At 44.7% G+C, this 26,585-nt stretch overlaps 1 protein-coding gene across 1 annotated transcript in view; it reads right to left on the bottom strand.

Moving 5' to 3' along the window:
- Nucleotides 1-4,198: 4,198 nt before the first annotated feature.
- The window catches only part of LOC141121770 (uncharacterized), a 122,022-nt gene continuing 99,635 nt past the window's right edge, over nucleotides 4,199-26,585 (bottom strand). Inside the window, 12 exon segments of the mRNA XM_073611488.1 lie at nucleotides 4,199-5,297; nucleotides 8,079-8,220; nucleotides 8,316-8,543; nucleotides 8,633-8,730; nucleotides 8,847-8,970; nucleotides 9,057-9,191; nucleotides 9,611-9,739; nucleotides 11,397-11,471; nucleotides 22,510-23,562; nucleotides 23,702-24,604; nucleotides 24,690-25,148; nucleotides 25,402-25,461. Of these exon segments, the coding sequence (XP_073467589.1) occupies nucleotides 4,471-5,297; nucleotides 8,079-8,220; nucleotides 8,316-8,543; nucleotides 8,633-8,730; nucleotides 8,847-8,970; nucleotides 9,057-9,191; nucleotides 9,611-9,739; nucleotides 11,397-11,471; nucleotides 22,510-23,562; nucleotides 23,702-24,604; nucleotides 24,690-25,148; nucleotides 25,402-25,461 (4,233 nt within the window). The 3' untranslated portion in view covers nucleotides 4,199-4,470.

Here is a 26,585-nt window from a genome sequence, read left to right as displayed (position 1 = left end):
ATCCCCCTGTGCCTGGCATCCCACCACCTGTCACCATCATCTCCATCCTCATCATCCCCCTGTGCCTGGCATCCCACATCCCCACCATCTCCATCCTCATCATCCCCCTGTGCCTGGCATCCCACATCCCCACCGCCTGTCACCATCATCTCCATCCTCATCATCCCCCTGTGCCTGGCATCCCACCACCTGTCACCATCTTCTCCATCCTCATCATCTCCCTGTGCCTGGCATCCCACATCCCCACCACCTGTCACCATCACCTCTATCCTCATCATCCCCCTGTGCCTGGCATCCCACATCCCCACCATCTCCATCCTCGTCATCCCCCTGTGCCTGGCATCCCACATCCCCACCGCCTGTCACCATCATCTCCATCCTCATCATCCCCCTGTGCCTGGCATCCCACCACCTGTCACCATCTTCTCCATCCTCATCATCTCCCTGTGCCTGGCATCCCACATCCCCACCACCTGTCACCATCACCTCTATCCTCATCATCCCCCTGTGCCTGGCATCCCACATCCCCACCATCTCCATCCTCGTCATCCCCCTGTGCCTGGCATCCCACATCCCCACCGCCTGTCACCATCATCTCCATCCTCATCATCCCCCTGTGCCTGGCATCCCACCGCCTGTCACCATCATCTCCATCCTCATCATCCCCCTGTGCCTGGCATCCCACCACCTGTCACCATCTTCTCCATCCTCATCATCTCCCTGTGCCTGGCATCCCACATCCCCACCGCTTGTCACCAACAACTCCATCCTCATCATCCCCCTGTGCCTGCATCCCACATCGCCACCGCCTGTCAGTTTTCTATCCATTTACAAACTGATATTTCCAAGCCTGTAGACTTTACCTTACACATGAGCCTTGTGTGTGGAACTGTGTCAGACGCCCCTGCAAAATCCAAGTAAAGTCTCATTAAAAGAAATCATGAATTCATGCACTCGAGGCAGCTAAAACAGGCCATTTGCCTTACTCTATGAAGGAGGCCATCATCATGGTGCTTCTTTAGGAAAGGACAGACAGGTACTCCATTCATACCGCCTTATATCTTTACTTAATACAGATGCCAGGTTATTTGCCAGGGTCCTTGCCAATAGGCTTTTGGGGGTAATTGGTCTTCTGGTTCACCATGACCAGTCTGGAATTATTCAGACGCAGTCAAAGTCTTAACTTAGAGATGCCAGTAGTTAATCCTGGAGGTGGGGCCATTCTATCCTTAGATACTGCCAATACCTTTGACAGTGTTGAGTGGCCCTATCTCTGGGAGATCCTAACTAGATTTGGCTTGGGTGACAATTTTATCAATTGGGTGCGAGTTCTCTACTCTGCTCCTCAAGCCACGATCCACATTAATAATTCCCTTTCTTCCCCTTTCGCATTGAACAGGGGCACTCGTCAAGGGTGTCCATTATCTCCCCTTTTATTTGCATTGGCAGTAGCGCTATTAGCCATGTTAATTCGTAAAAACCATGAAATTGTGGGTTTCCGCAGGGGTCAGTTGGAGGACAAAATATCTCTCTATGCAGACAATGCATAGTTGTATCTGGGGGACACCAATGGTTCATTGCGAACTTTGATGGCAACCATTATTAAGTTCGGTGAATTTTCGGGATTCACCATAAATCGGTCTAAATCTGTGATTATGCCCCTTGATCGGCTTGTATTACCCCTTCCTGCAGATGCTTCACAAATTACTATTGTTAGTTACTTTAAATATTTGGGAGTGGTGATATCTCCGGATCCATCTGAATATCTGAAACTTAATTTAAAGCGGGAGTCCGGCGACCAATCTTTTTTTTTTTTTTTTTTTTTTTTTTTTAGGTCATTGAGACACTTTGCTAATCCCAAAATAATACTCACAGTTTGGGTGTAATATTTCCGCCTCTGTCTGTTTTCCTACTGAAGAATAAATAAAAAATGTGATGCTGGCTGTTTCCATCTTGCTTGTGGGCATGGGAAACCCACAAGCATTGATTTCCTGGATGCGGTGAATGCTGTTCATTCAAAGCTTGTTCACGCGCATGATCATTGTTTCCGCACTGAATCTTGGGAAGCCTGACACTAAGCTCCCAGGAGACAGTGTGGCGCAATAAAGGCAAGAAAGGCAATAAACACGCCTACTCCCATGGGAGGAGAGACAGGAAGTGCCACAATAAAGTACAATATAAAGGTAATTACAGCGATAAAAATGTTTTTCGTGCGGAATTTGAACATCTATGCAATTAACTGAAGGGGGTAAGATTACGTTAAAAATTTGAGTGGAACCCCGCTTTAACTCCTTTACTGGACAGACAACATATTAAATTACAAGGGTGGTGTAAACTCCCACTGTCAGTGGTGGGGTGGGTAAATCTAATCAAGATGATCTGGCCCCCTCAGCTCTTATATATTTTCCATAATTCCCCTATGTGGATTTCTAATAAACGGTTCAAACGGATTGACTCCCAATTTCGTGATCTTATGTGGAAAAAGAGACAAGTCTGTATCAGTTTGACTACCCTACAATATGGCAAGGATAGGGGGGGACTGGTAGTTCCACACCCCAAGATGTACTTTTTGGCATCCCAGCTGCACCAATCTGCAGGATGGGATCTTCGAGACATTTATGATCCTATTGTACATCTGGTGTCTTTCTCTAACCCTGTATTAACAGCCAGTTCCCATCTGGAGAAGGATCTCCCGAGTATCCCCCCTTCCTCCTGAAACAGTGTCATTGCTTCGGAAAGCAGCCAGGGAAGCACTGTCCATTACTGGCCCGATGGAGTTTACTCCACTTTGGAATAATCCTAACTATCTTTTTCTTTAACACGCAAATCAATACCTCCAACTTAGACATGCGCTACAAATCCAGGCACAGACCATTAGTTTGTCCGTCACTAAATCTCTGCTTCTTCAGGAGGTCCTGCAGTCAACCAATCGTTGGGGTTTAATATCGCGCGTATACTCAGTACTATTATCATCAATTGAGAACTCTGCTCTACATAAATGTAGAACCCACTGATGTAGGTGATATAGATGGAGACCAATGGGGTATGGCCCTGGAGTCAATCCCAGTGGTGTCAGTATCTCAAAAACTTTCGCAACTATTCATGCCGCATAAATCTTATCGCACACCTGATAAATTATATGACTGGGGATGAAGGGGTTCTCCTCCATGCCCAAAATGTACCAACCATAGGGGGGACTTTATACACAAGATTTTGCAATGTCCAAAACCTACAAGGTTTTGGCTGGAGGTTACACAGACTATATCTGACTTAGCTCAATTGCCCATACCTCTTACCCCGTTGGTGTGCCCACTGGGGGGCGATTGATACTGAAATGTATTCAAAAGGTATTTATATTATGGTAACCAGATTACTATATCTTGCTAGGAAGCTGATCGCCTGCTTTTGGTTGGCATCCTCTGTGCCTACTAGGGCCCAGTGGATCTCCTATGTTAACCCTCAGGGAGCAGCTGGCTTATCATCATCGCAATGCGGTTAAAAAATGCAATCTTATTTGGCAAAACTGGTTGGATAATTCTAATCTTGCTCCTCCGCCGATAGTAATGGATAGGTTATTACGATTCTAAACCCATCTATAGTTTCACTGGTTCTCACCCGGGGCTTGGGACTTTTCTTATGTCCTATACAAGCGTAGATGAAACATCTTCCTGTGCATATGTCCACAAACAAGCTCGGGGGGTTTTGGTTTGGTTTTGTGTTCTTCCAGAAAAATGTTTACATGTACTATGTAATAGGTAACTAAATGTTATATCTTTACTTTTGTGTATGTATATCATGCATGTGATTCTGGTACTATTACCTTTGCATAGCCTTTTATTGTACTTTACAGTTACCCAGTATTCTTTCCAATAAAAAAACAAAACAAAAGGCAGGTGTCTCAATACTATTGACAATATAGTGTATGTTGAAAATGTATCCGTGTTTCTTTTTGGTGTAAATTTCAAACCCAATACTTTAATTTCCTCCTTAGTCAATTGTGCATCTCTGAGAATGAATATGCCTTCTCTAATTATTCTCTTTTTCTTTTGCTTCTTTGTTCCGGCCCTACATCCTCTCCTCTTATGGGACTTCTTATTTGTATTCTCAATCTTTTATAAATTATATTTTCACAAGCGGTCATAATTCAGGTTTTTAATCCAGAGTTGGTATAAAGGAAACACATTTTATTAAGACAAGCACGGGTTTACAATATCACTTTATTATAACACTTCATCCATGTCTTTGGTGATCTCTGATCTCCTTATGAACTGTTTCTTATATGATGAAGATCAGCCATGGAGTATATCTGAGGTGTATATCAGGGTGTGCTTCTTCCCCACATGAGAGCTGTGATGTCCAGCAACATTCATATAGAAGACATTTCCTGCACTCAAGGCGCTAATACACCTCCAGAGTTGTGTGGGGTCCCTGCTGTACAGGAAGACAGGACTTCACTGAGGAACAATTCCCTCACTCAGGACAAGAAAATAGCTTCTCCCCCGTGTGAGATCTCTGATGTCGGGAAAGATATGAATTTCGTGAAAAACATTTCCCGCACTCAGAACAGGAATACGGCTTTTCCCCAGTGTGCAATTTCTGATGTCTGTGAAGACTGGACTTTAATGCAAAACATTTCCCACACACAAGACAGGAATACGGCTTCTCACCGGTGTGCAATTTCTGATGTCTGTGAAGACTGGACTTTAATGTGAAACATTTCCCGCACTCAGGACATGAATATGGCTTCTCACCGGTGTGGAATTTCTGATGTCTGTGAAGACCGGACTTCAATGAGAAAAATTTCCCGCACTCATGACATGAATACGGCTTCTCACCCGTGTGCAATATCTGATGTGTGTGAAGATTGGACTTCAATGAAAAACATTTCCCGCACTCAGAACAAGAAAATGGCTTCTCACCTGTATGAGAGTTTTTATGCCTATTAAGATGAAATTTAGAACGGAAACACTTCCCGCACTCAGTACAGGAATACTCCTTCTCACCCGTATGAGATTTTTTATGAGCAATAAATCTGCATTTATAACGGAAACATTTCCCGCACTCAGTACAGGAAAACCTCTCATCCGTTGGAAGGACGGCACCATCCCTCACAGTCTGAGGTTCCTCAGGATAAAAGGAATACGATGGTCCATCTACACTGTGTGGTACCGGATGGACATTTGAGATCACCGGGTTTTCTCCTGGACTATACTGTGTGATGTCCTCATCTTCTACTTTACAGTCTGGAGACAAAGTGAGACAATCCTCTGAGGTTTTCCTCATCTCCCGTCCATCTACTAAAATAGAAATAAAAAGATTATTACTAGACATGAGCAGATTGGTTCCCCTAAACCAGGACTCCGCCCACATCAGGCAGCTTTGTCTCTGAGGATCTCACAATTCCACCCTCAAGATAACTAGTAAATGGGTCCTCTGATCTCCTACCAGTTCATTTCTTTATTCATGGACCTTAGTCAGAGAGTGAGGAAACAACGAGAACTGTCTTTTATAGGAGTGACAGTGATGAGGGGATTATAGGACGAGTGTCCCCACCCCCTCTATCACTCATTGCCATCTTCCCAACACAAGAAGTCCTGCACTTCCTTATTTAGTCCATGATTTAGTCATGAATAACAGCGGGGCTGAGCCCCACCAGAGGTCAGAGAGTGAGGATGGGGGGAGAACAACCAAGATAAAGACTGGACTGATCCTGAAGGGTTATTGACTCCTCCCTCATTATCACTTTCTGTTTAAGGTTCCAAAGTTTAAGGATGTTATCACATTATTATCAACATGTAAAAGTCTGTGCTCCAATCAAATCATCAGATATAAAATGTCCAGCTGGTAGGAAATGGGTGTAACAAAAGAGAATATACAGTATCTCACAAAAGTGAATACACCCCTCACATTTTTGTAAATATTTTATGATAACTTTTCATGTGACAACACTGAAGAAATGACACTTTGCTACAATGTAAAGTAGTGAGTGTACAGCTTGTATAACAGTGTAAATTTGCTGTCCCCTCAAAATAACTCAACACACAGCCAATAATGTCTAAACCGCTGGCAACAAAAGTGAGTACACCCCTAAGTGAAAATGTCCAAATTGGGCCCAAAGTGTCAATATTTTGTGTGGCCACCATTATTTTCCAGCACTGCCTTAACGCTCTTGGAGTTGCCACTGGAGTTCTCTTCCACTCCTCCATGACGACATCACAGAGCTGGTGGATGTTGGAGACCTTGCACTCCTCCACCTTCCGTTTGAGGATGCCCCACAGATGCTCAATAGGGTTTAGGTCTGGAGACATGCTTGGCCAGTCCATCACCTTTACCCTCAGCTTCTTTAGCAAGGCAGTGGTCATCTTGGAGGTGTGTTTGGGGTCGTTATCATGTTGGAATACTGCCCTGCGGCCCAGTCTCAGAAGGGAGGGGATCATGATCTGCTTCAGTATGTGACAGTACATGTTGGCATTCATGGTTCCCTCGATGAACTGTAGCTCCCCAGTGCTGGCAGCACTCATGCAGCCCCAGACCATGACACTCCCACCACCATGCTTGACTGTAGGCAAGACACACTTGTCTTTGTACTCCTCACCTGGTTGCTGCCAGACATGCTTAACACCATCTGAACCAAATAAGTTTATCTTGGTCTCATCAGACCACAGGACATGGTTCCAGTAATCCATGTCCTCAGTCTGCTTGTCTTCAGCAAACTGTTTGCTGGCTTTCTTGTGCATCATCTTTAGAAGAGGCTTCTTTCTGGGATGACAGCCATGCAGCCCAATTTGATGCAGTGTGCGGCGTATGGTCTGAGCACTGACAGGCTGACCCCCCCACCCCTTCAACCTCTGCAGCAATGCTGGAAGCAGTCATATGTCTATATCCCAAAGACAACCTCTGGATATGACGCTGAGCACGTGACCTCAAATTCTTTGGTAGACCATGGTGAGGCCTGTTCTGAGTATAGTCTTGGCCACCGTGCTGCAGGTCAGTTTCAGGGTCTTGTCAATCTTCTTATAGCCTAGGCCATCTTTATGTAGAGTAACAATTCTTTTTTTCAGATCCTCAGAGAATTTTTTGCCTTGAGGTGCCATGTTTAACTCCCAGTGACCAGTATGAGAGAGTGAGAGCGATAACACCAAATTTAACACACCTGCTCCCCATTCACACCTGAGACCTTGTAACACTAATGAGTCACATGACACCGGGGAGGGAAAATGGCTAATTGAGCCCAATTTAGACATTTTCACTTAGAGAATACTCACTTTTTTTGCCAACAGTTTACACATTAATGGCTGTGTGTTGAGTTATTTTGAGTGGACAGCAAATTTACACTGTTATACAAGCTGTAAACTCACTACTTTACATTGTAGCAAAGTGTCATTTCTTCAGTGTTGTCACATGAAAAGATATAATAAAATATTTACAAAAATCTTAGGGGTGTACTCACTTTTGTGAGATACTGTAAAAATATGTTTATATAGCAATGGGTAGAGGGGAGAGAGCAAAAGTCAGGACTATGTAATGTAAAACACATTGTATAGGATACAGCAGATAGGACTATATAGTATCAGAATGTGGTAATGTACAACATAGAGTATATAGTGCAGGGGTCAGGGGAATATATTGTACAATATAAATTTATATAGTGTAATGGTCAGGACTCATATTATTGGTATTCATTAATCAGTGGAAGTTTAAATGTTTACTTGAGACAAGTTGCAGAGGTTCCACACCGCTGCCTCCCATTCACTGAGACTGCACTCAGTGACTTGGGTCTGAGACTATACAGGCATATCCCTCCACCCGGCACAGCCAGCAAGCAACATAGTAAGTAAAACTGGAAGAGTCATACATAAGGCAGAAGAACCCCAGAATCTCCATAAATCCAGTCTAGATACATAAATTGTGTCTGCAGCACAGAGAAGGAAGATTATCCGAGAGGAATACAGGACGGGGAATACAGCTCAGGAAAGTGACCAGGGGATTACAGGCTGATATCACCCAGACCTTGGCCTACTCTGGACCAATCAGTGAGCAGTATGGGTGGAGATATGTATTTAGTGTTAATGACCCACCTGTGCTGATCTCTGTAGGAGTGTCCTCCTCTATAAATGTCCCCGTTATTCCATCCTCCTCCATAGACTGCTGATCATCCCTCACATACATCTCTTCTTTTTCTGCTTTAACCTCAAATTCTATATCAATTGGATCTCCACTCTAAATCAAGAAAATATCATCTGTAAAATATAAGGTTTAATATTGTGACACATTGTCTCCATGAGTCTGTGATTTATAAGTTTTGTCCCACAAACCTTGTAACAGTGAGGGATGGTGTGATCTTCCTGTGTGGAATCCCGGGAATACAGAGGATGGGGACATCTCTCTGGTGGGTTTCTGTAGCTGGATGACTCCACCATGGTGTCCTGGTACAGATCTTTGTGTTCTTTGAGGAACTCTGACTCCTCCATCACCCCATCCTCATCATCCTCCTCTTTTATCTCTTCTTTAAATTCAACTTTAGAATTTCTCAGGTTTCCACTCTGAATATAGAATAAAAATGACATCAATAGTAACAATGCAGATAATGTACAGATCCTAATGATACTATCAGTGATTGTTCCTCATCTACCTGATGATGGTGAGGGATGGTGTGATCTTCCTGTGTGGAATCCCGGGAATACAGAGGACGGGGACATCTCTCTGGTGGGTTCCCATTACTGGATCCATCTGTAGGAAACACACACACTGACTGAATACATTGTTTCTATGTGTTTATCAGATGATGGGGGATCTAGGTGGACCCTCCGTACTGCTCTCTCCTTTACAATAAAGTCTCCTCTTACCCGGTGATGTGAGGGGCGGCTGATTGTCCATCATGACGTCCTTGTAGAGATCCTTGTGTCCTTCTAAATACTCCCACTCCTCCATGGAGAAATAGACAGTGACATCCTGACACCTTATAGGAACCTGACACACACAAGGATACAGTCACCATCCAGACACATCCCTTGTCTGTTACTGGATAATGTCCCAGAATTCCCAGCACCGCTCACCTCTCCTGTCAGCAGCTCCATCATCTTCTTGATGACTTCTAGAATCTTCTGCATGTTGTGTCTCTCAGGTTTTAGGGAGTCACATTGATGCACTGTGGTGGTTATATGATCACCTGACTTCAGAAGAGGAAATCGCTGTATTGAGGAACCAATAGGAATATAATGTTAGAATCCCAGAATCCTCCTCATCTCTCCGGTCAGGTCTGTGTTTTATTAATAGAGATTAGAGTGATGTCATGTGACCTCCCAGAATCCTCCTCACCTCTCCGGTCAGGTCTGTGTTTTATTAATAAAGATAAGAGTGATGTCATGTGACCTCCCAGAATCCTCCTCACCTCTCCGGTCAGGTCTGTGTTTTATTAATAGAGATTAGAGTGATGTCATGTGACCTCCCAGAATCCTCCTCACCTCTCCGGTCAGGTCTGTGTTTTATTAATAAAGATAAGAGTGATGTCATGTGACCTCCCAGAATCCTCCTCACCTCTCCGGTCAGGTCTGTGTTTTATTAATAGAGATAAGAGTGATGTCATGTGACCTCCCAGAATCCTCCTCACCTCTCTGGTCAGCAGGTAGATGATCTCCAGGGTGAGGTTTAGTATCTTCTCAGTCATGTGACTCCAGTCCACCTCCATCCTCATTGGTGCCGTCATTTGATCTATACAGGTCTCCTTGTAGACGGATAACTTTGGGAAATGAAAGTAATAATTATTTGGATGGTATTGGTCACACAATAATAGGATGTGTATGTGAGGGGGGTAATAGGAGGGTTGCTGTACATTTAAGGACTACTGCCCCCATTGAAACACATTTAGTCTGGACTGTTTAGTGTTTGCTACATTTTAATGAACCCAGAACCCTCTTGGCCTGCCGGATCAGTCCCCATCAAATTCATACAAGACCTTTATCTGAGCGCTCAGCCTGGCAGGTCAGGAAAGGGGAAATGAGTGAGCGCCCCCCCTCCTGAACCCTACCAGGCCACATGCCCTCAACATGGTGGGGTGCTTTGAGGTGGGGACAAGGGTCTCTTCCCCACAACCCTTGGCTTTAGTTGTTGGGGTCTGCAGGTGGAGGGTCCTATCAGAATCTGGAAGCCCCAAGATCCCGGCCCCCCCTATGTGAATGAGTATGGGGTACATAGTATCCCTACCCATTCACCAAAAAGGTGTTAAAAAGTTTAAAAAAAAACAGACACAGTTTTTGACAGTTTCTTTATTAAAAAATAAAAAATAATGTCCCCTGATGTAAATCCTTCATCAATCACGATGCCCGCCACACTGCCGATCCGAAAAAGAAAAGAAAAAAAATCGCTCCTCTCGCCCTGAAGGCAAACTGCCGAATGGCTGGCTTGCCGTTTGACAGTTCTTATATAGATAAGAGCCACCTAGCAACGACACCAGGTGGCATTGCCCCCTTGTGACATCTCCAACACAGCATGCGCCCGTTGGTGATGTCACAAGGGGGGCGGGACCACCAGGTGACGTCGCCAGGGGGCCCCGCCCTTACCTATATACAGTAAGAACTGTCAAACGACGGGTTGGCGGTGGTGGTGCAGTGGGCATCGTGATTGAGGATGGATTTACATTAGGGAGACATTGTTTTTTTATTTTTTAATAAAGGAATTGTCAAAAAATGTCTCTGTTTTTATTACTTTTTGACACGTTTTACTACTTCTCCTACGATGTACCCCATACTTATATGGGGAGGGGGGGAAGCTGGGATCCCCCTTGTTAAAGGTCGCTTTCAGATTCTGATAAGCCCCCTGCCTGCAGACCCCCAAAATCACAGTCAAGGGCAGAGCCCCCCTGCCCCGAAGCGCCCACCCCCCCATGTTGAGGGCATGTGGCCTGGTATGGTTCACGTGGGGGGGGGGCTCGCTCATCCCCCTTTCCTGGCCTGGCAGGCTGCATGATTCGATAAAGGCCTGGTATGGATTTTGGGGGACCCCAGGTTGGTGATTTTTTTTTTTTTTACCGGCAAATATTTTTCTTTTATTTATTCAGCGGTCAAGCCCCATTGACAGCTTCCCGGCCCTGCTCCTTAACAACCAGCTTTTACTGCGCCCTGATTGGGCTGAGCTTTGGTCATTGTCTTGTCTATTTATTGTCAGTATTGTTTGTTTAGAGGAACATATTACTAGAATTTATCTCCAAAATGAAGAGAATGTTCCCACCACGTAAGTGGGGAAAGGTTCTGCCCCTGAAGGGGTTAATCTAGGTTTCCACACTATATATGTGTGTATCATCATCTGCTGGAGATAAAAGACATCACAGTGACTATGGAGGAAGAGGACGGACATGACGGGGGGTTACTGGGTGTAAATAGAAAATAAGATCTTATTACCTCCTCTGCTGCCAGGTCCAGCAATGTCTTCTCTCTACTTCCTCCCAACTCACCTCTCACCCGGAACTTCCTGTCTGTACCTGACATCACTTCCTGTCTGTATTCCATAGAGATGTTCTATCTCAGGATAAGTGAAATCACCATCTTGTGGAGATCAGAGGAACTGCATCCCAGAGAAAAGTCTCATAGTGTGAACACAGCCTTGTGCTGTGGGTGTATGTACTGTATATCCTTATACAGGTATATCTCATAAAATTAGAATATCATCAAAAAGTTAATTTATTTAAGTAATTCAATTCAAAAAGTAAAGCTCATATATTTTATATAGATCCGTTAAGCACAGAGTGATATATTTCAAGCATTTTTTAAAATTTTGACGATTATGGCTTACAGCTAATGAAAACCCAAAATGTAGTATTTCATAAAATTTGAATATTTCATAACACCAATAAAAAAAAAAAATAATACAGAAATGTTGGCTTACTGAAAAGCATGTCCCTGTACAGTATAGTATGCACTCAATAATTAGTCGGGGGTCCTTTTGAATGAATGACTGCATCAATGCAGTGTGGTATGGAGGCAATCAGCCTGTGGCACTACCTAAGGTGTTATGGAAGCCCAGGTTGCTTTGATAGTGGCCTTCAGCTCATCCGCATTGCTGGGTCTGGTGTCTCTCATCTTCCTCTTGACAATACCTCACATATTCTCTGTGGGGTTTAGGTCAGGCGAGTTTGCTGGTCAATCAAGCAGTGATACCGTGATCATTAACCACTTCAGCCCCGGACCATTATGCTGCATAAGGACCAGAGGTCTTTTTCCAATTTGGCACTGCGTCGCTTTAACTGCTAATTGCGCGGTCATGCAATGCTGTACCCAAACGAAATTTGCGTCCTTTTCTTCCCACAAATAGAGCTTTCTTTTGATGGTATTTGATCACCTCTGCCGTTTTTATTTTTTGCGCTATAAACAGAAAAAGACCGAAAATTTTGAAAAAAAATGATATTTTCTAATTTTTGTTATAAAAAAAATCCAATAAACTCAATTTTAGTCATACATTTAGGCCAAAATGTATTCGGCTACATGTCTTTAGTAAAAATAATAAGTGTATATTTATTGGTTTGCGCAAAAGTTATAGCGTCTACAAACTAGGGTACATTTTCTGGAATTTACACAGCTTTTAGTTTATGACTGCCTATGTCATTTCTTGAGGTGCTAAAATGGCAGGGCAGTACAAACCCCCCCCAAATGACCCCATTTTGGAAAGTAGACACCCCAAGGAAATTGCTGAGAGGCATGTTGAGCCCATTGAATATTAATTTTTTTTGTCCCAAGTGATTGAATAATGACAACAAAAAAAAAAATTACAAAAAGTTGTCACTAAATGATATATTGCTCACACAGGCCATGGGCATATGTGGAATTGCACCCCAAAATACATTTAGCTGCTTCTCCTGAGTATGGGGATACCACATGTGTGGGACTTTTTGGGAGCCTAGCCGCGTACGGGGCCCCGAAAACCAATCACCACCTTTAGGATTTCTAAGGGCGTAAATTTTTGATTTTACTCCTCACTACCTATCACAGTTTTGAAGGCCATAAAATGCCCAGATGGCACAAAACCCCCCCAAATGACCCCATTTTGGAAAGTAGATACCCCAAGCTATTTGCTTTGAGGCATGTTGAGTCCATGGAATATTTTATATTTTGACACAAGTTGCGGGAAAGTGACAATTTTTTTTTGTTTTTTGCACAAAGTTGTCACTAAATGATATATTGCTTACACAGGCCATGGGAATATGTGGAATTGCACCCCAAAATATATTCAGCTGCTTCTCCTGAGTACGGGGATATCACATGTGTGGGACTTTTTGGGAGCCTAGCCGCGTACGGGGCCCCGAAATCCAATCACCGCCTTTAGGATTTCTAAGGGCGTACATTTTTGATTTTACTCCTCACTACCTATCACAGTTTTGAAAGCCATAAAATGACCAGATGGCACAAAACCCCCCCAAATGACCCCATTTTGGAAAGTAGACACCCCAAGCTATTTGCTTTGAGGCATGTTGAGTCCATGGAATATTTTACATTTTGACACAAGTTGCGGGAAAGTGACAATATATTTTTTTTTTTTTTTTGCACAAAGTTGTCACTAAATGATATATTGCTCACACAGGCCATGGGCATATGTAGAATTGCACCCCAAAATACGTTTAGCTGCTTCTCCTGAGTACGGGGATACTACATGTGTGGGACTTTTTGGGAGCATAGCCGCGTACGGGGCCCCGAAAACCAAGCACCGCCTTCAGGATTTCTAAGGGTGAAAATTTTTGATTTCACTCTTCACTGCCTATCACAGTTTCGGAGGCCATGGAATGCCCAGATGGCACAAAACCCCCCCAAATGACCCCATTTTGGAAAGTAGACACCCCAAGCTATTTGCTGAGAGGCATGGTGAGTATTTTGCAGCTCTCATTTGTTTTTGAAAATGAAGAAAGACAAGAAAAACATTTTTCATGTTCAATGTTCAAAACTTTGTGACAAAAAGTGGGGTCTGCAAAATACTCACTATACCTCTCAGCAAATAGCTTGGAGTGTCTACTTTCCAAAATGAGGTCATTTGGGGGGGGGGGCTGGTTGTGCCACCTGGGCACTCCATGGCCTCCGAAACTGTGATAGGCAGTGAAGAGTGAAATCAAAAATTTACGCACTTAGAAAGCCTGAAGGCGGTGCTTGGTTTTTGGGGTCCCGTACGCGGCTAGGTTCCCAAAAAGTCTCACACATGTGGTATCCCCGTACTCAGGAGAAGCAACAGAATGCATTTTGGGGTGTAATTTCACATATTCCCATGGCATGTTTGAGCAATATATCATTTAGTGACAACTTTGTGCAAAAAAAAAAAATTTGTCTCTTTCCCGCAACTTGTGTCACAATATAAAATATTCCATGGACTCGACATGCCTCTCAGCAAATAGCTTGGGGTGTCTACTTTCCAAAATGGAGTCATTTGGGGGGGGGTTTGAACTGTCCTGGCATTTTATGCACAACATTTAGAAGCTTATGTCACACATCACCCACTCTTCTAACCACTTGAAGACAAAGCCCTTTCTGACACTTTTTGTTTACATGAAAAAATAATTTTTTTTTGCAAGAAAATTACTTTGAACCCCAAAACATTATATATTTTTTTAAAGCAAATGCCCTACAGATTAAAATGGTGGGTGTTTCATTTTTTTTTTTCACACAGTATTTGCGCAGCGATTTTTCAAATGCATTTTTTGGGGAAAAAACACACTTTTTTAGATTTTAATGCACTAAAACACACTATATTGCCCAAATGTTTGATGAAATAAAAAAGATGATCTTAGGCCGAGTACATGGATACCAAACATGACATGTTTTAAAATTGCGCACAAATGTGCAGTGGCAACAAAATTAATACATTTTTAAAAGCCTTTAAAAGCCTTTACAGGTTACCACTTTAGATTTACAGAGGAGGTCTACTGCTAAAATTACTGCCCTCGATCTGACCTTCGCTGTGATACCTCACATGCATGGTGCAATTGCTGTTTACATTTGACGCCAGACCGACGCTTGCGTTCGCCTTAGCGCGAGAGCAGGGGGGGACAGGGGTGCTTTTTTTTTTTTCTTCTTTATTATTTTTTTGCTTTTTTATCTTATTTTTAAACTGTTCCTTTCATTTTTTTTTTTTAAATCATTTTTATTGTTATTTCAGGGAATGTAAATATCCCCTATGATAGCAATAGGTAGTGACAGGTACTCTTTTTTGAAAAAATTGGGGTCTATTAGACCCTAGATCTCTCCTCTGCCCTCAAAGCATCTAACCGCACCAAGATCGGTGTGATAAAATGCTTTCCCAATGGCGCTGTTTACATCCGGCGAAATCTAAGTCATGAAATGCTCGTAGCTTCCGGTTTAGGGTTAGGCCATAGAGATGTTTGGAGCCACTCTGGTCTCTGATCAGCTCTATGGTCAGCTGGCTGAATCACCGGCTGCATTCTCAGGTTCCCTGTTGAGACAGGAGAGCCAGAGAAAAACACGGAAGACGGTGGGGGGGGGGCATTCCCTCCCACTGCTTGTAAAAGCAGTCTAGAGGCTAATTAGCCGCTAGGATTGCTTTTACATGAAAGCCGACCACTGGCTGAAAAGAATGATACCAAGATGATACCTAAACCTGCAGGCATCATTCTGGTATAACCACTCAAATTCATGAATGGCGTACCTGAAGTCAAAAAAATGGTTAACAATAAAGCACAGTAAACAGTAAAGTATACAAAATTGCATACCTGAAAAGCAAACATGATAAAACATAATAACAATAAAACATTGCAGAATAGAATACAGTAAAAAAGAGCAGAACAATAGAGAGAGAATAGAGAGAGAGAGAACAATAAAACGACAACTATTTTATTTTATTTTTTTGTGTTTTTTTTTTTTTTTTTACACTGTTTTTGTAACTGTAACTTTTATAACGGTAACCGGTTCCAGGTTCGGGTCTCTCAAAATGCGATGGCATCTTGGGAGACCCTGTGAAAGTGTGCCTAGTCTGTGCAATGCTGTACCCTACGCTAATACTCAACTAGTGAATGGTAGCGTTCAAAACATTCACCAATGCAAAGACCAGGATTGTCAGGATAGGAGGGACAATAATAGCGGGTGTCACGCCTATATCCACGCTTGCTGCAGACACAACATCTTTTTTGGGGGGTTCGTTGGGTAGGGGTACTCGGGAGGACATAAAGAAAATGCCTCTCATGCAGCCGACTGCATTTGGTTGGGGATGTGAATGGGGGAAGTACGGGCGCTGCAGAAGTGGTGGGTTCCCAATTAGGATTGGCAAATGCAGCAGGAAGGGCATTATGGGCACGACGGGCCTGTGTTTGTCTTCTTGGTGGCAGTGGGACACTACTTGTGCTTGCCACCTCACCAGCTTGAACTGCACTTATGGGACTCGCCACGTCACCAAGTGTTACTGCAGTGCTGGTTTGACTACGACCGGGGAGTACTAGGCCACTGGTGCTTGCCAGTTCACCAAAATGCTACCAAAAAAACTTTTAGCGATCGCAGGGATCAGGCCTGACTCTGCGAACGCTGCAGTTATGTGTTTAGTGTTTTGTAAGTGACAGTGATTGATCGATATTGCACTTGGGTGGGGTGGGCTGGGCTGGGCCGGGCGGAGGGGCAAAACGCAGGTCCTAGCAGGTATCTGGGCTGATCCCGCTAACACTGCTTTTTGGGAACCCTAAACTTCTGGGGACACTAGTATAGATCTGATCGGATCAGATATTGATCCGTTCAGATACTATACCACTAAGGGAGGTGTACGGTGCGTGCGTAGGTGTTGGCGCTACTGGCGCTAACCTGACGCTGCTTGGGGCTGGTGCTTGCCAGTTCACCAAAACGCTACCAAAAAAACTGTTAGCGATCGCAGGGAACAGGCCTGACTCTGCGAACGCTGCAGTTATGCGTTTAGTGTTTTGTAAGTGACAGTGATCGATTGATACTGCACTTGGGTGGGCTGGGACGGGCCGGGCGGAGGGGCAAAACGCAGGTGCTAGCAGGTATCTGGGCTGATCCCGCTAACACTGCGTTTTTGGGAACCCTAAACTGCTGGGGACGCTAGTATAGATCTGATCGGATCAGATATTGATCCGTTCAGATACTATACCACTAAGGGAGGTGAACGGTGCGTGCGTGGGTGTTGGTGCTAATGGCGCTAACCTGACGCTGCTTGGGGCTGGTGCTTGCCAGTTCACCAAAACGCTACCAAAAAAACTGTTAGTGATCGCAGGGATCAGGCCTGACTCTGTGAACGCTGCAGTTATGCGTTTAGTGTTTTGTAAGTGACAGTGATCGATCGATACTGCACTTGGGTGGGCTGGGCTGGGCCGGGCGGAGGGGCAAAACGCAGGTGCTAGCAGGTATCTGGGCTGATTCCGCTAACACTGCGTTTTTGGGAAGCCTAAACTGCTGGGGACGCTAGTACAGATCTGATCGGATCAGATATTGATGCATTCAGATACTATACCACTAAGGGAGGCGTATGCTGCGTGCGTGGGCGTTAGCGGTACTGGTGCTAATCTGACGCTGCCTGGGGCGACGCATATCACCGCCGGGCGATCAGGGGGCTAAACCTTTATTAGGTAAAAAACGGCGGGTGCCCTGACACTATAAAAAATAAACGAACTAACCAGCGTCACCTGTAACGGTTATACGGTGATCAGTGGTGAAAGGGTTAACTAGGGGGCAATCAAGGGGTTAAAACATTTATTATTTAGTATATGGGGGTCCCTGTCGCTATAAAACGCTGACGACGAACCTAAATATTTACGTCCCTAACTAGCGTCACCAGCGACACTAATACAGCAATCAGAAAAATGATCGTTTAGCGACACTGGCGACAGGGGGTGATCAAGGGGTTAAAACTTTATTAGGGGGGGTTAGGGGGGTACCCTAGACCTAAAGGGGGCTAACAGTAACTGTCCTAACACAGTAACTGTCACAAACTGACACCATGCAGTAATCAGAAAAAAAAAAAACTGCTTGGTGTCAGTGTGACAGGGAGGGGGGAGGGGTGATCGGGGGGGATCGGGGGTGTAAAGTGTGCCTGGCATGTTCTACTGTGTGTGTTTGTGTTTGTGCACTTACATTACAGTCTTCTCTCCTCGGCGCCGGAACAGAAACTGCCGAGCCGAGGAGAGATGACATCACATTCTCTGGGGAGGATTCTCATTGGCTGGGAGCGATCGCGAGGGGGGGGCCACAATCGGATGGCCTCCCCTCATCTCTGATCGCTGCCAGACCAACGGCGACCGCCTCAGGCACCGGGGGGGTCCGATCGAACCCCCCGCCCGCGGGAAGGCAATCACGTACCAGGTACGTGATTTTGCCTGCCCGTGCCATTCTGCTGACGTACATCAGCGTGAGGCGGTCGTCAAGTGGTTAAACCGGGTATTGGTACTTTTGGCAGTGTGGGCAGGTGCTAAGTCCTGCTGGAAAATGAAATCAGCATCTCCATAAAGCTGGTCAGCAGAGGGAAGCCTGAAGTGCTCTAGAATTTCTTGGTAGAAGGCTGTGCTGACTTTGGACTTGATAAAACACAGTGGACCAACACCAACACATGACATGCTCCCCAAATAATCACTGACTGTGGAAACATTACACTGGACCGCATACAACTTGGATTATGTGCCTCTCCTCTCTTCCTTCAGACTCTGGGACCTTGAGTTACAAATGAATTGCACTTGATTTGATTGTAGCCGTATTAGTGCAATTGTGACAGAGAAAATTGAGTACTGTCCGTGATACTTTTTTTATTTGCACTAACATACAATTTTTCAGGACAAGCTTTTGGGGTATGTCCCCTTCTTCAAGGTACTGAAGTACTGCTTGGACCTTGAAGAAGGGGACATACCCCGAAAGCTTGTCCTGAAAAATTGTATGTTAGTGCAAATAAAAAAAGTATCACGGACAGTGCTCAATTTTCTCTGTCAAACGAATTGCAAAATTTTCCGCAGTCAGGCACTTCTTAACCATGCATTCTGAGTGTAATGCACTGGTGAACCCTGCATTCTCTGCATATCATACTCCTTAACCCTGCATTCTGAGTGCAACGCACTCCTGATCCCTGCATTCTGAGTGTAATGCACTGATGAACCCTGCATTCTCTGCATAACATACTCCTTAACCCTGCATTCTGAGTGCAACGCACTCCTGATCCCTGCATTCTGAGTGTAATGCACTGGTGAACCCTGCATTCTCTGCATAACATACTCCTTAACCCTGCATTCTGAGTGCAACGCACTCCTGATCCCTGCATTCTGAGCGTAATGCACTGGTGAACCCTGCATTCTCTGCATAATGCACTTCTAAGCAACTTACACACGTGGAACATGCCTTTTCTGGCACCGCATTCTGTTGCGAAACAGCCCTAACAACAGGACACTGTGCCCAGTGATCTTTGACTTCATTAATATTCAAGTAGATCTCCAGCTCTCAAAGGTTGCCCACCCCTGCACTAGGGGGTAGCACTACATGTCTCTTATGTTTAGCAACCCCTTCCTGGCTACCCTTGATCATAGATTAGCAACACATTATTCTATTTACCATCACCAGCAATATTCCAAAATGGATTATGCACTACATTTTAGTCATTTTAGTTAGACTCTTTTTGGGTCCGGTGGTGCAGCAGATCCCCCCTGCCCCAAAGCACCCCCTCCATGTTGAGGGCAAGTTGAGGGCATGTGACGTGGTGTGGTTCAGGAGGGGGGGAACCCGCTCATCTTTTTTTCACTTTTTTCTATTGCCGTTAATATTTATTTTTTCATTCAGCTGTCAGCGGGGAAGCCCGTTGACAGCTGATGACTCATCCATTGTTAAGGACGTAGTGGACAGCCTCCCGGCCCACTCCTTAACAACCAGCTTTGCCCAATAAGGGATTAGAATGTACTGTGCAGTGAATTGTGGGGCGCTCGGCGGGCGAACATCCTGCCGAGTGCCCTGAAAGTTTGGGTCAAACTTTTGCTGGGCTCTAACTGTTCGCCCAACTCTACTGAGCACCTTTTGGTGAGATCCCCTAGAGCTAGGATTCTTCCACACTATGGACTCTTACATTTGGGTGGGTATGCATAGGCCAGCCTATGTTTAGTCAATTAGGGAAGGATTGTGCCGTTTCTTTCATTGCACTGTTGGGACTGTACTGCTCAGAATGTTCAGTAAAGTTATTAACTCTTTCATGCCTGGGCTGAAGTTACTGCAAAGGAGTGCATGGTGGTATATGGAGTATCATAAAGAACAGGACCCGTTACACACACACTGGGTGGAGAGGAGAGCATGTAGTTACTAAGAGCAACAAAGTGGCCCTCTGGTACTTACCTGACCAGATCAAGATCCCAGGAGTTTCATTGGATTAATGATATCCTATGATTAAAAAGGGTTCCTTGAATTTTTTTGAGCGGTGTACTTTCACCCCCAACACAGAATTTTGCCTTTTTTTAGCCATAGCAGACTGCATGAACCCATTGTCACCATGGACAGTCTCACCATCAGATCTTTTCCCACCATTACTTGTGATATTGCTGTAACCAAAGAGGAGGAAGGGAGTGAAGGGTTTCTATCCTAAGTGATATTTATTCACACAGCGCCTTTGACTCTTTTGATTAAGAGTCCAACATTTCTGGTAAAAAGCTACTTTTTACCCTATGGTGGAGACGAACTTTGGGTGAATCACTTTTTTGGCTTGTCATCTATAGCCATATTGGATGCACTTGTTGGGTGTATAAAGGCATTGGAACCTTCACATTTAGAACTTTCATGAGGTGCTATAATGGACTGTTTTATCACATGGAACTCACCATTTGACACATTTGATCTGTTTCATATTTTAATATATTGTCACATTATATTTCTATTGCTTGGCAATGCGGCAAACCTGATTTTACATATAATTTTGTCATAGTAACATTGCACTACTTTGGGGAAGTGATCAGGATTAATTTTATACACATTATGATTGCTTACAGCAGTGAATTGCATTGCTATAAGCAAGCATTTTACTGAATGAAATCGATCTATTGTTTGTTTTGTTGTGATTTTATGAAGTAAGAAAAAACTCTATTGTGGGATTTTATAGGCAACAAAAATATAAATTATATATTAAAATTCATTTTATTGAACAAAATATTTATGGAAAAAATTCATAGAAAAATTCATATGGAATTTGAACACACACCTCTAAGTATTAAAATTATTGAAGTTTAAAAGAGTGATACTGTCTGCTAAAGAATCCAGAAATCCCCAGAGCAACTGGTGATGACGGAGAAAGCGGTTCATCCATGTTTTGTTGTGATTAGCTGTGATTGGCCGCAGCTAATCACATGGTACAGATGGGCTGTGATTGGCCCTGTCTACTGTGACCAATCACAGCTAGTAACAAAATTGTACACAATGGATGGCATGAAAGGAAATTGATTGGTCACAGCGATCACATGGTATCGGCAGATACATGTATCGATACATCGATCAGTCATCGGCTGTGTCTGGTGGACACAGCCGTTGCAAGATTGCTCCCACAGGGCGGCCTCACAAGGCTCGTCCCGGGAGGACGTCAGCATACCTAATTGACAATAAGCATCTCTTACAAATGATTTGTATATTACTCGTATCTACATTATTGACAATCATTCTTTATTGTGGAGTTGTTTGCATATATTTTTAAAGTGTTTGGGGACCTGGGTCCTGCCCCAGGGGACATGGATCAATGCAAAAAAAAGTTTTAAAAACGGCCGTTTTTTCGGGAGCAGTGATTTTAATAATGCTTAAATTGAAACAATAAAAGTGTAATATTCCCTTAAATTTCATACCTGGGGGGTGTCTATAGTATGCCTGTAAAGGGGTGCATGTTTCCCGTGTTTAGAACAGTCTGACAGCAAAATGACATTTCAAAGGAAAAAAAGTCATTTAAAAGTACTCGCAACTATATGAATTGTCTGTCCGACAATACACATAAAAGTTCATTGATAAAAATGGCATGGGATTTCCCCACAGGGGAACCCCGAACCAAAATTTTTAAAAAAAATGGCGCTTAATATCCATACCAGACCCTTCAGGTCTGGTATGGATATTAAGGGGAACCCCACGCCACAAAAAAAAAAGGTGTGGGGTCCCCCTCAAAATCCATACCAGACCCTTCAGGTCTGGTATGGATTTTAAGGGGAACCCTGCGCCAAAATGTAAAAAAAAAAATGGCTTGGGGTCCCCCCAAAAATCCATACCAGACCCTTATCTGAGCACGCAACCTGGCAGGCCGCAGGAAAAGGGGGGGACGAGAGAGCGCCCCCCTCTCCTGAACCGTACCAGGCCACATGCCTTCAACATTGGGAGGGTGCTTTTATTATATTGTTTGAGTCCCATAGACTTTAACGGTGTTCGCGTGTTCGAACAAATTTTTTGCCTGTTCCCATGTTCTGGTGCGAACCGAACCGGCGGGTGTTCGGCTCATCCCTGGTTGGCAAACAGATCTATTTGGGGTTGCCCCCAAGCTTTGGAGATCATCAGGAAGACGTCTTAATTTAAGCTCCATTTTGCTTCTACCAACTTCCGTCTGCTTAGAAGATCTGCTAACAGATTCTGAGAGCCTTTCAGGTGGAATGCTGATAATGAGGCCATGTTCTGTTCCGCTCAGGTCAGTAATTGACTGGCTAACTCTAGGAGCCTTTTGCTCCTGGTTCCCCCTTGTTTCATTATGTAGGCTACTGCAGTTGTGTTGTCTGACAGTACCTGAACATGATGGCCCTTCACTACATCTTGAAAGGCTAGGAGACCCAGAAAAATTGCCTTCAGTTCCTGCCAGTTTGAGGAGTTTTGGGCTTCCGACTTTGACCACACCCCCTGAGAGGTCTGAGCGTCCAGGTGGGCTCCTCAGCCTCAGGAACTCACATCCGTCGTTAGACGCTTGTCCAGGGGAAGAGCCCTCTTGACCTTTAAGGAAAGGTTTACCTGATTTTCTAATGGTTCCTGGTATGACCAACTGCACAGAATGTTTAACTGTAGGGGCCTTGAATGCAATCTGGCCCACTGAATGGCAGGAATCGATGCTGTAAGAAGACCCAACACCACCATAGCTGACCTGACTGACACTGACAGGTTGTTCTGAACTTGTTTCACCGCTGATTGGATCTTTTCCCTTTTTTCCTGTGGTAAAAAGACATTTTGAAGCACCCAGTTTATGGTGTAACTCAAAAACTTTGTCTCCTGTGAGGGTTCCAGATTGGATTTTTCCAAATTTAGGAGCCACCCTAAGCTCTTGAGGTGATCCTGGGACGTCTGGAGATTTGATAAGACTTGTTCTTTGGAATCTGCGAAGAACAACAGGTCGTCCAGATAGGGGACAACTGAAATCCCTTTTAACTTTAGAGGTTCCAGAGCTTCCGCCATAACTTTTGTGAAGATCCTGGGGGAGGATGAAAGTCCGAATGCTAGAGCTCTGAATTGGAGGTGCCATACCGAGTTCCCCAGATCCACTGCCAGTTGTAGAAACTGTTGAGAAGTCTGATTTATCGGAACATGAAGATAAGCATCTCTCAGATCCAGGGATGCCATGAAATAGCCTTGAGTCAGCAACTTCGTAATTGAAAAGATTGGGTCCATCCTGAAATGCTTGTACCGTATTGATTTGTTCAAGATTTCTAAGTTCAGGATCAAGCGGTACTTCCCTGAAGGCTTCTTTACCAGGAATATATGAGAGTAGAAACCCCTGCCCTCCTGATTTTTGGGACCTGGATGATTACTTCTTGCTGAATCAGATCCTGCAGTAGGCTCATCATTGCAGAAGCTTTTTCCTGATCTTTTGGTAGGGCTGTAAGATAAAATCTGCTCGGGGGTGGCTCTGAAAATTCCAGCCTGTATCCCTGAGCTATAATTCTTTTCATAAACAGACTTGGAGATGTCATGTTCCACTGTAGGTGAAAAGCTGACAATCTGAAAAGAACTCCTCCCCTTCCCTTACCCCTTTGGGAGACCCAACGGCTCTTGCGGTCCTGCTCCTTACTCTTATGGGGCTGTTGAACAGCATGAAAATTCTTTTTAATCGGCTGTTTCTTTTTGGCAGGAAAAGCTTTTTTCTTGTCGGCTGTCCTATCTAAGACTGTTTCAAAGTCTGAGCCAAAAAGGAAATCACCTGAAAAAGGCAAATTGCACAGCTTAACCTTGGAAGCTGTATCACCAGACCAGGTCTTTAGCCAGACCGCACGTCTGGCTGAGCTCACCAGTGCTGATGACCTTGCCGCCAACTTAACTGACTCAGCTGATGCATCAGCCATATACTTAACAGCTTTTAGTATCAAGGGAAAAGACTCTAACAAATCTTTACGTGGTGTGCCTGCTTCAACATGGCTTCTCAGCTTTGCCACCCAGCATTCCAGGTTCCCTGCCACAACCGTGGAAGCCATAGCAGGTTTGAAACGGACTGATGTAGCATCCCAAGCTTTTTTAAGAAGGGAGTCTGCCTCCTTATCCACCGGGTCCTTCAGTACCCCCATGTCCTCAAATGCAAGGTCTGTGCATCTAGAAACCTGCGAGAAGGCTGCATCTACCCATGGTTTCTTGTTCCAAACTTCAGAGTCTTTACCTTCGAATGGAAACCTTCTCCAAAGGGGCCCTCTCAGGGTCCTTCCATTCTTTCTTGACTGACTCTGATAGGACCCTATGAACTGGAAACACTCTGTGTTTAGATTCAGCGAGACCCTGGTACATTTTGTCGTGTACTGACAATTGTACCTTTTCTTCCTGAATTTCAAGAGTAGTGTAGATTGCTCTTAAGAGGTCATCCACTTCCTCTAGGAATAGCTTGTACCGAGAGGTTCTGCTATCGTCTTCCTCTTCCTCCTCATTTGAGTTCCTGAGTGAGAGAAGAGTACTTCCTCCTTCATCACCTGAGTCCTCCATTTCCACTAGTCTGGATGAGGATGCTTTTGGACTAGGTGGTGGATTCTGGGGCTCGACCTGAGCTGCTGGGTTCTGTACCAAAATGGACCTGACGGAACTCAACGAGTTTGTAAATTCCCTTACAGAGGAGAATAAGTCCTTGTGTTGCTGGAACGTTTCTTCCTCCACCAGGTCTTTAATACAGGATCTGCACATTGCCTTCTGCCATGAATCTCTAAGAGGGTTCTTGCAAGAAGGACATTTCCTCTGGCTTGGTGGATTTACATACTTAGTTTTTTCCAATGCTTTTTCCTGCAACGATAAACAATTCTAACTAAATCTAGTGTCCCTAAAAATACCAAACACTAGTGTCTAACAGACCCACCACCAGGCCAGAAACAGAAAAAACCCAAGCAGAATTGAAAGTGAGGCACCCAGTCCACGCTGCAGGGTCCGAGTGAAGTAACCTCTGACCCTGCAGCTACAGGCTCCCCTCAGGGAGGAAACAAACAAATCAAACAAAGCCCATAGGGATCAGAAACAGGCACCACTGTACCTCACTTACCTGGGTTTGACCGGTGCTAGGGTCACCTGCATCCGCCATGGCTGTTTTGCTCTCGTCCATCTTGTAGAGGGAAACAGCAGCCAGGAAGAAAACCCACAGGTTTTTCAAATTTTCCCGGCCCCTGCGTCATCAGCGAGGGCTGGAAACGGAAGTGCCGGGCTTCTGACCTGCCCCCTGGACTCTGCGTTCCAGGCACTTGGAACTAGCAGCGCCACGCCCCCCTCAGGAAGCCACATCACCAGAAATGACGCTCTCGCCGGCCGGGACCCGGAACCAAGATGCAGGACACGCCGCTGACCGACAGCGGCCCCCGCCTGACCACCAGAGCCATCTCCAGGGCTAACAAACACAGCGGAATCCGGGCACAGAGACGCCGCACCTCCTGAGGGCCCTAACTCCCCTGAGATGGAGAGACCGGGGACACCTCCCGCCCCCAGAGGGGGGTTGCTGGATGGTCTATAAAACAAAGCAAAAGGTAAGCCTGACACTCCTTAACCTTGGAGAAGGTGCAGCTCCCTGGTTCCAGGCATATGCTTCCACCATGGCGGAGGAAACACAATAACTGAGGCCATGGTGGAAGATGAGGGATTTAAAGGCTGCATGTGTTTCCTGTGAAGAAGGCGTAGCTACGCTCTCTCTAAGGTTGTCTTGAAAGGCGATTTGGGAAAAACCCTTTGCAGCTTTAACAGCTTCAACTCTTCTGGGAAGGCTGTCCACAAGGTTTAGGAGTGTGTCTATGGGAATGTTTGACCATTCTTCCAGAAGCGCATTTGTGAGGTCAGGCACTGATGTTGGACGGGAAGGTCTGGCTCTTAATCTCCACTCTAATTGATCCCAAAGGTGTTCTATCGGGTTGAGGTCAGGACTCTGTGCAGGCCGGTCAAGTTCCTCCACCCCAAACTCACTCAGCCATGTCTTTTCATCCAACATCAGTGCCTGACCTCACAAATGCTCTTCTGGAAGAATGGTCAAACATTCCCATAGACACACTCCTAAATCTTGTGGACAGCCTTCCCAGAAGAGTTGAAGCTGTTATAGCTGCAAAGGGTGGGCCAACTCAATATTGAAGCGTACGGACTAAGACTGGGATGCCATTAAAGTTCATGTGCATGTAAAGGCAGGTGTCCCAATACTTTTCACAATAAAGTGTATGTGGGAAAATGTATCCATGTTTCTTTTTGGTG

Source organism: Aquarana catesbeiana, unplaced genomic scaffold, assembly GCF_042186555.1.
Source record: "Aquarana catesbeiana isolate 2022-GZ unplaced genomic scaffold, ASM4218655v1 unanchor229, whole genome shotgun sequence".
Classification (NCBI taxonomy): Eukaryota; Metazoa; Chordata; class Amphibia; order Anura; family Ranidae; genus Aquarana; species Aquarana catesbeiana.
Note: the sequence above shows the minus strand (reverse complement) of the source record. Positions and strands in the feature narration are given on the sequence as shown.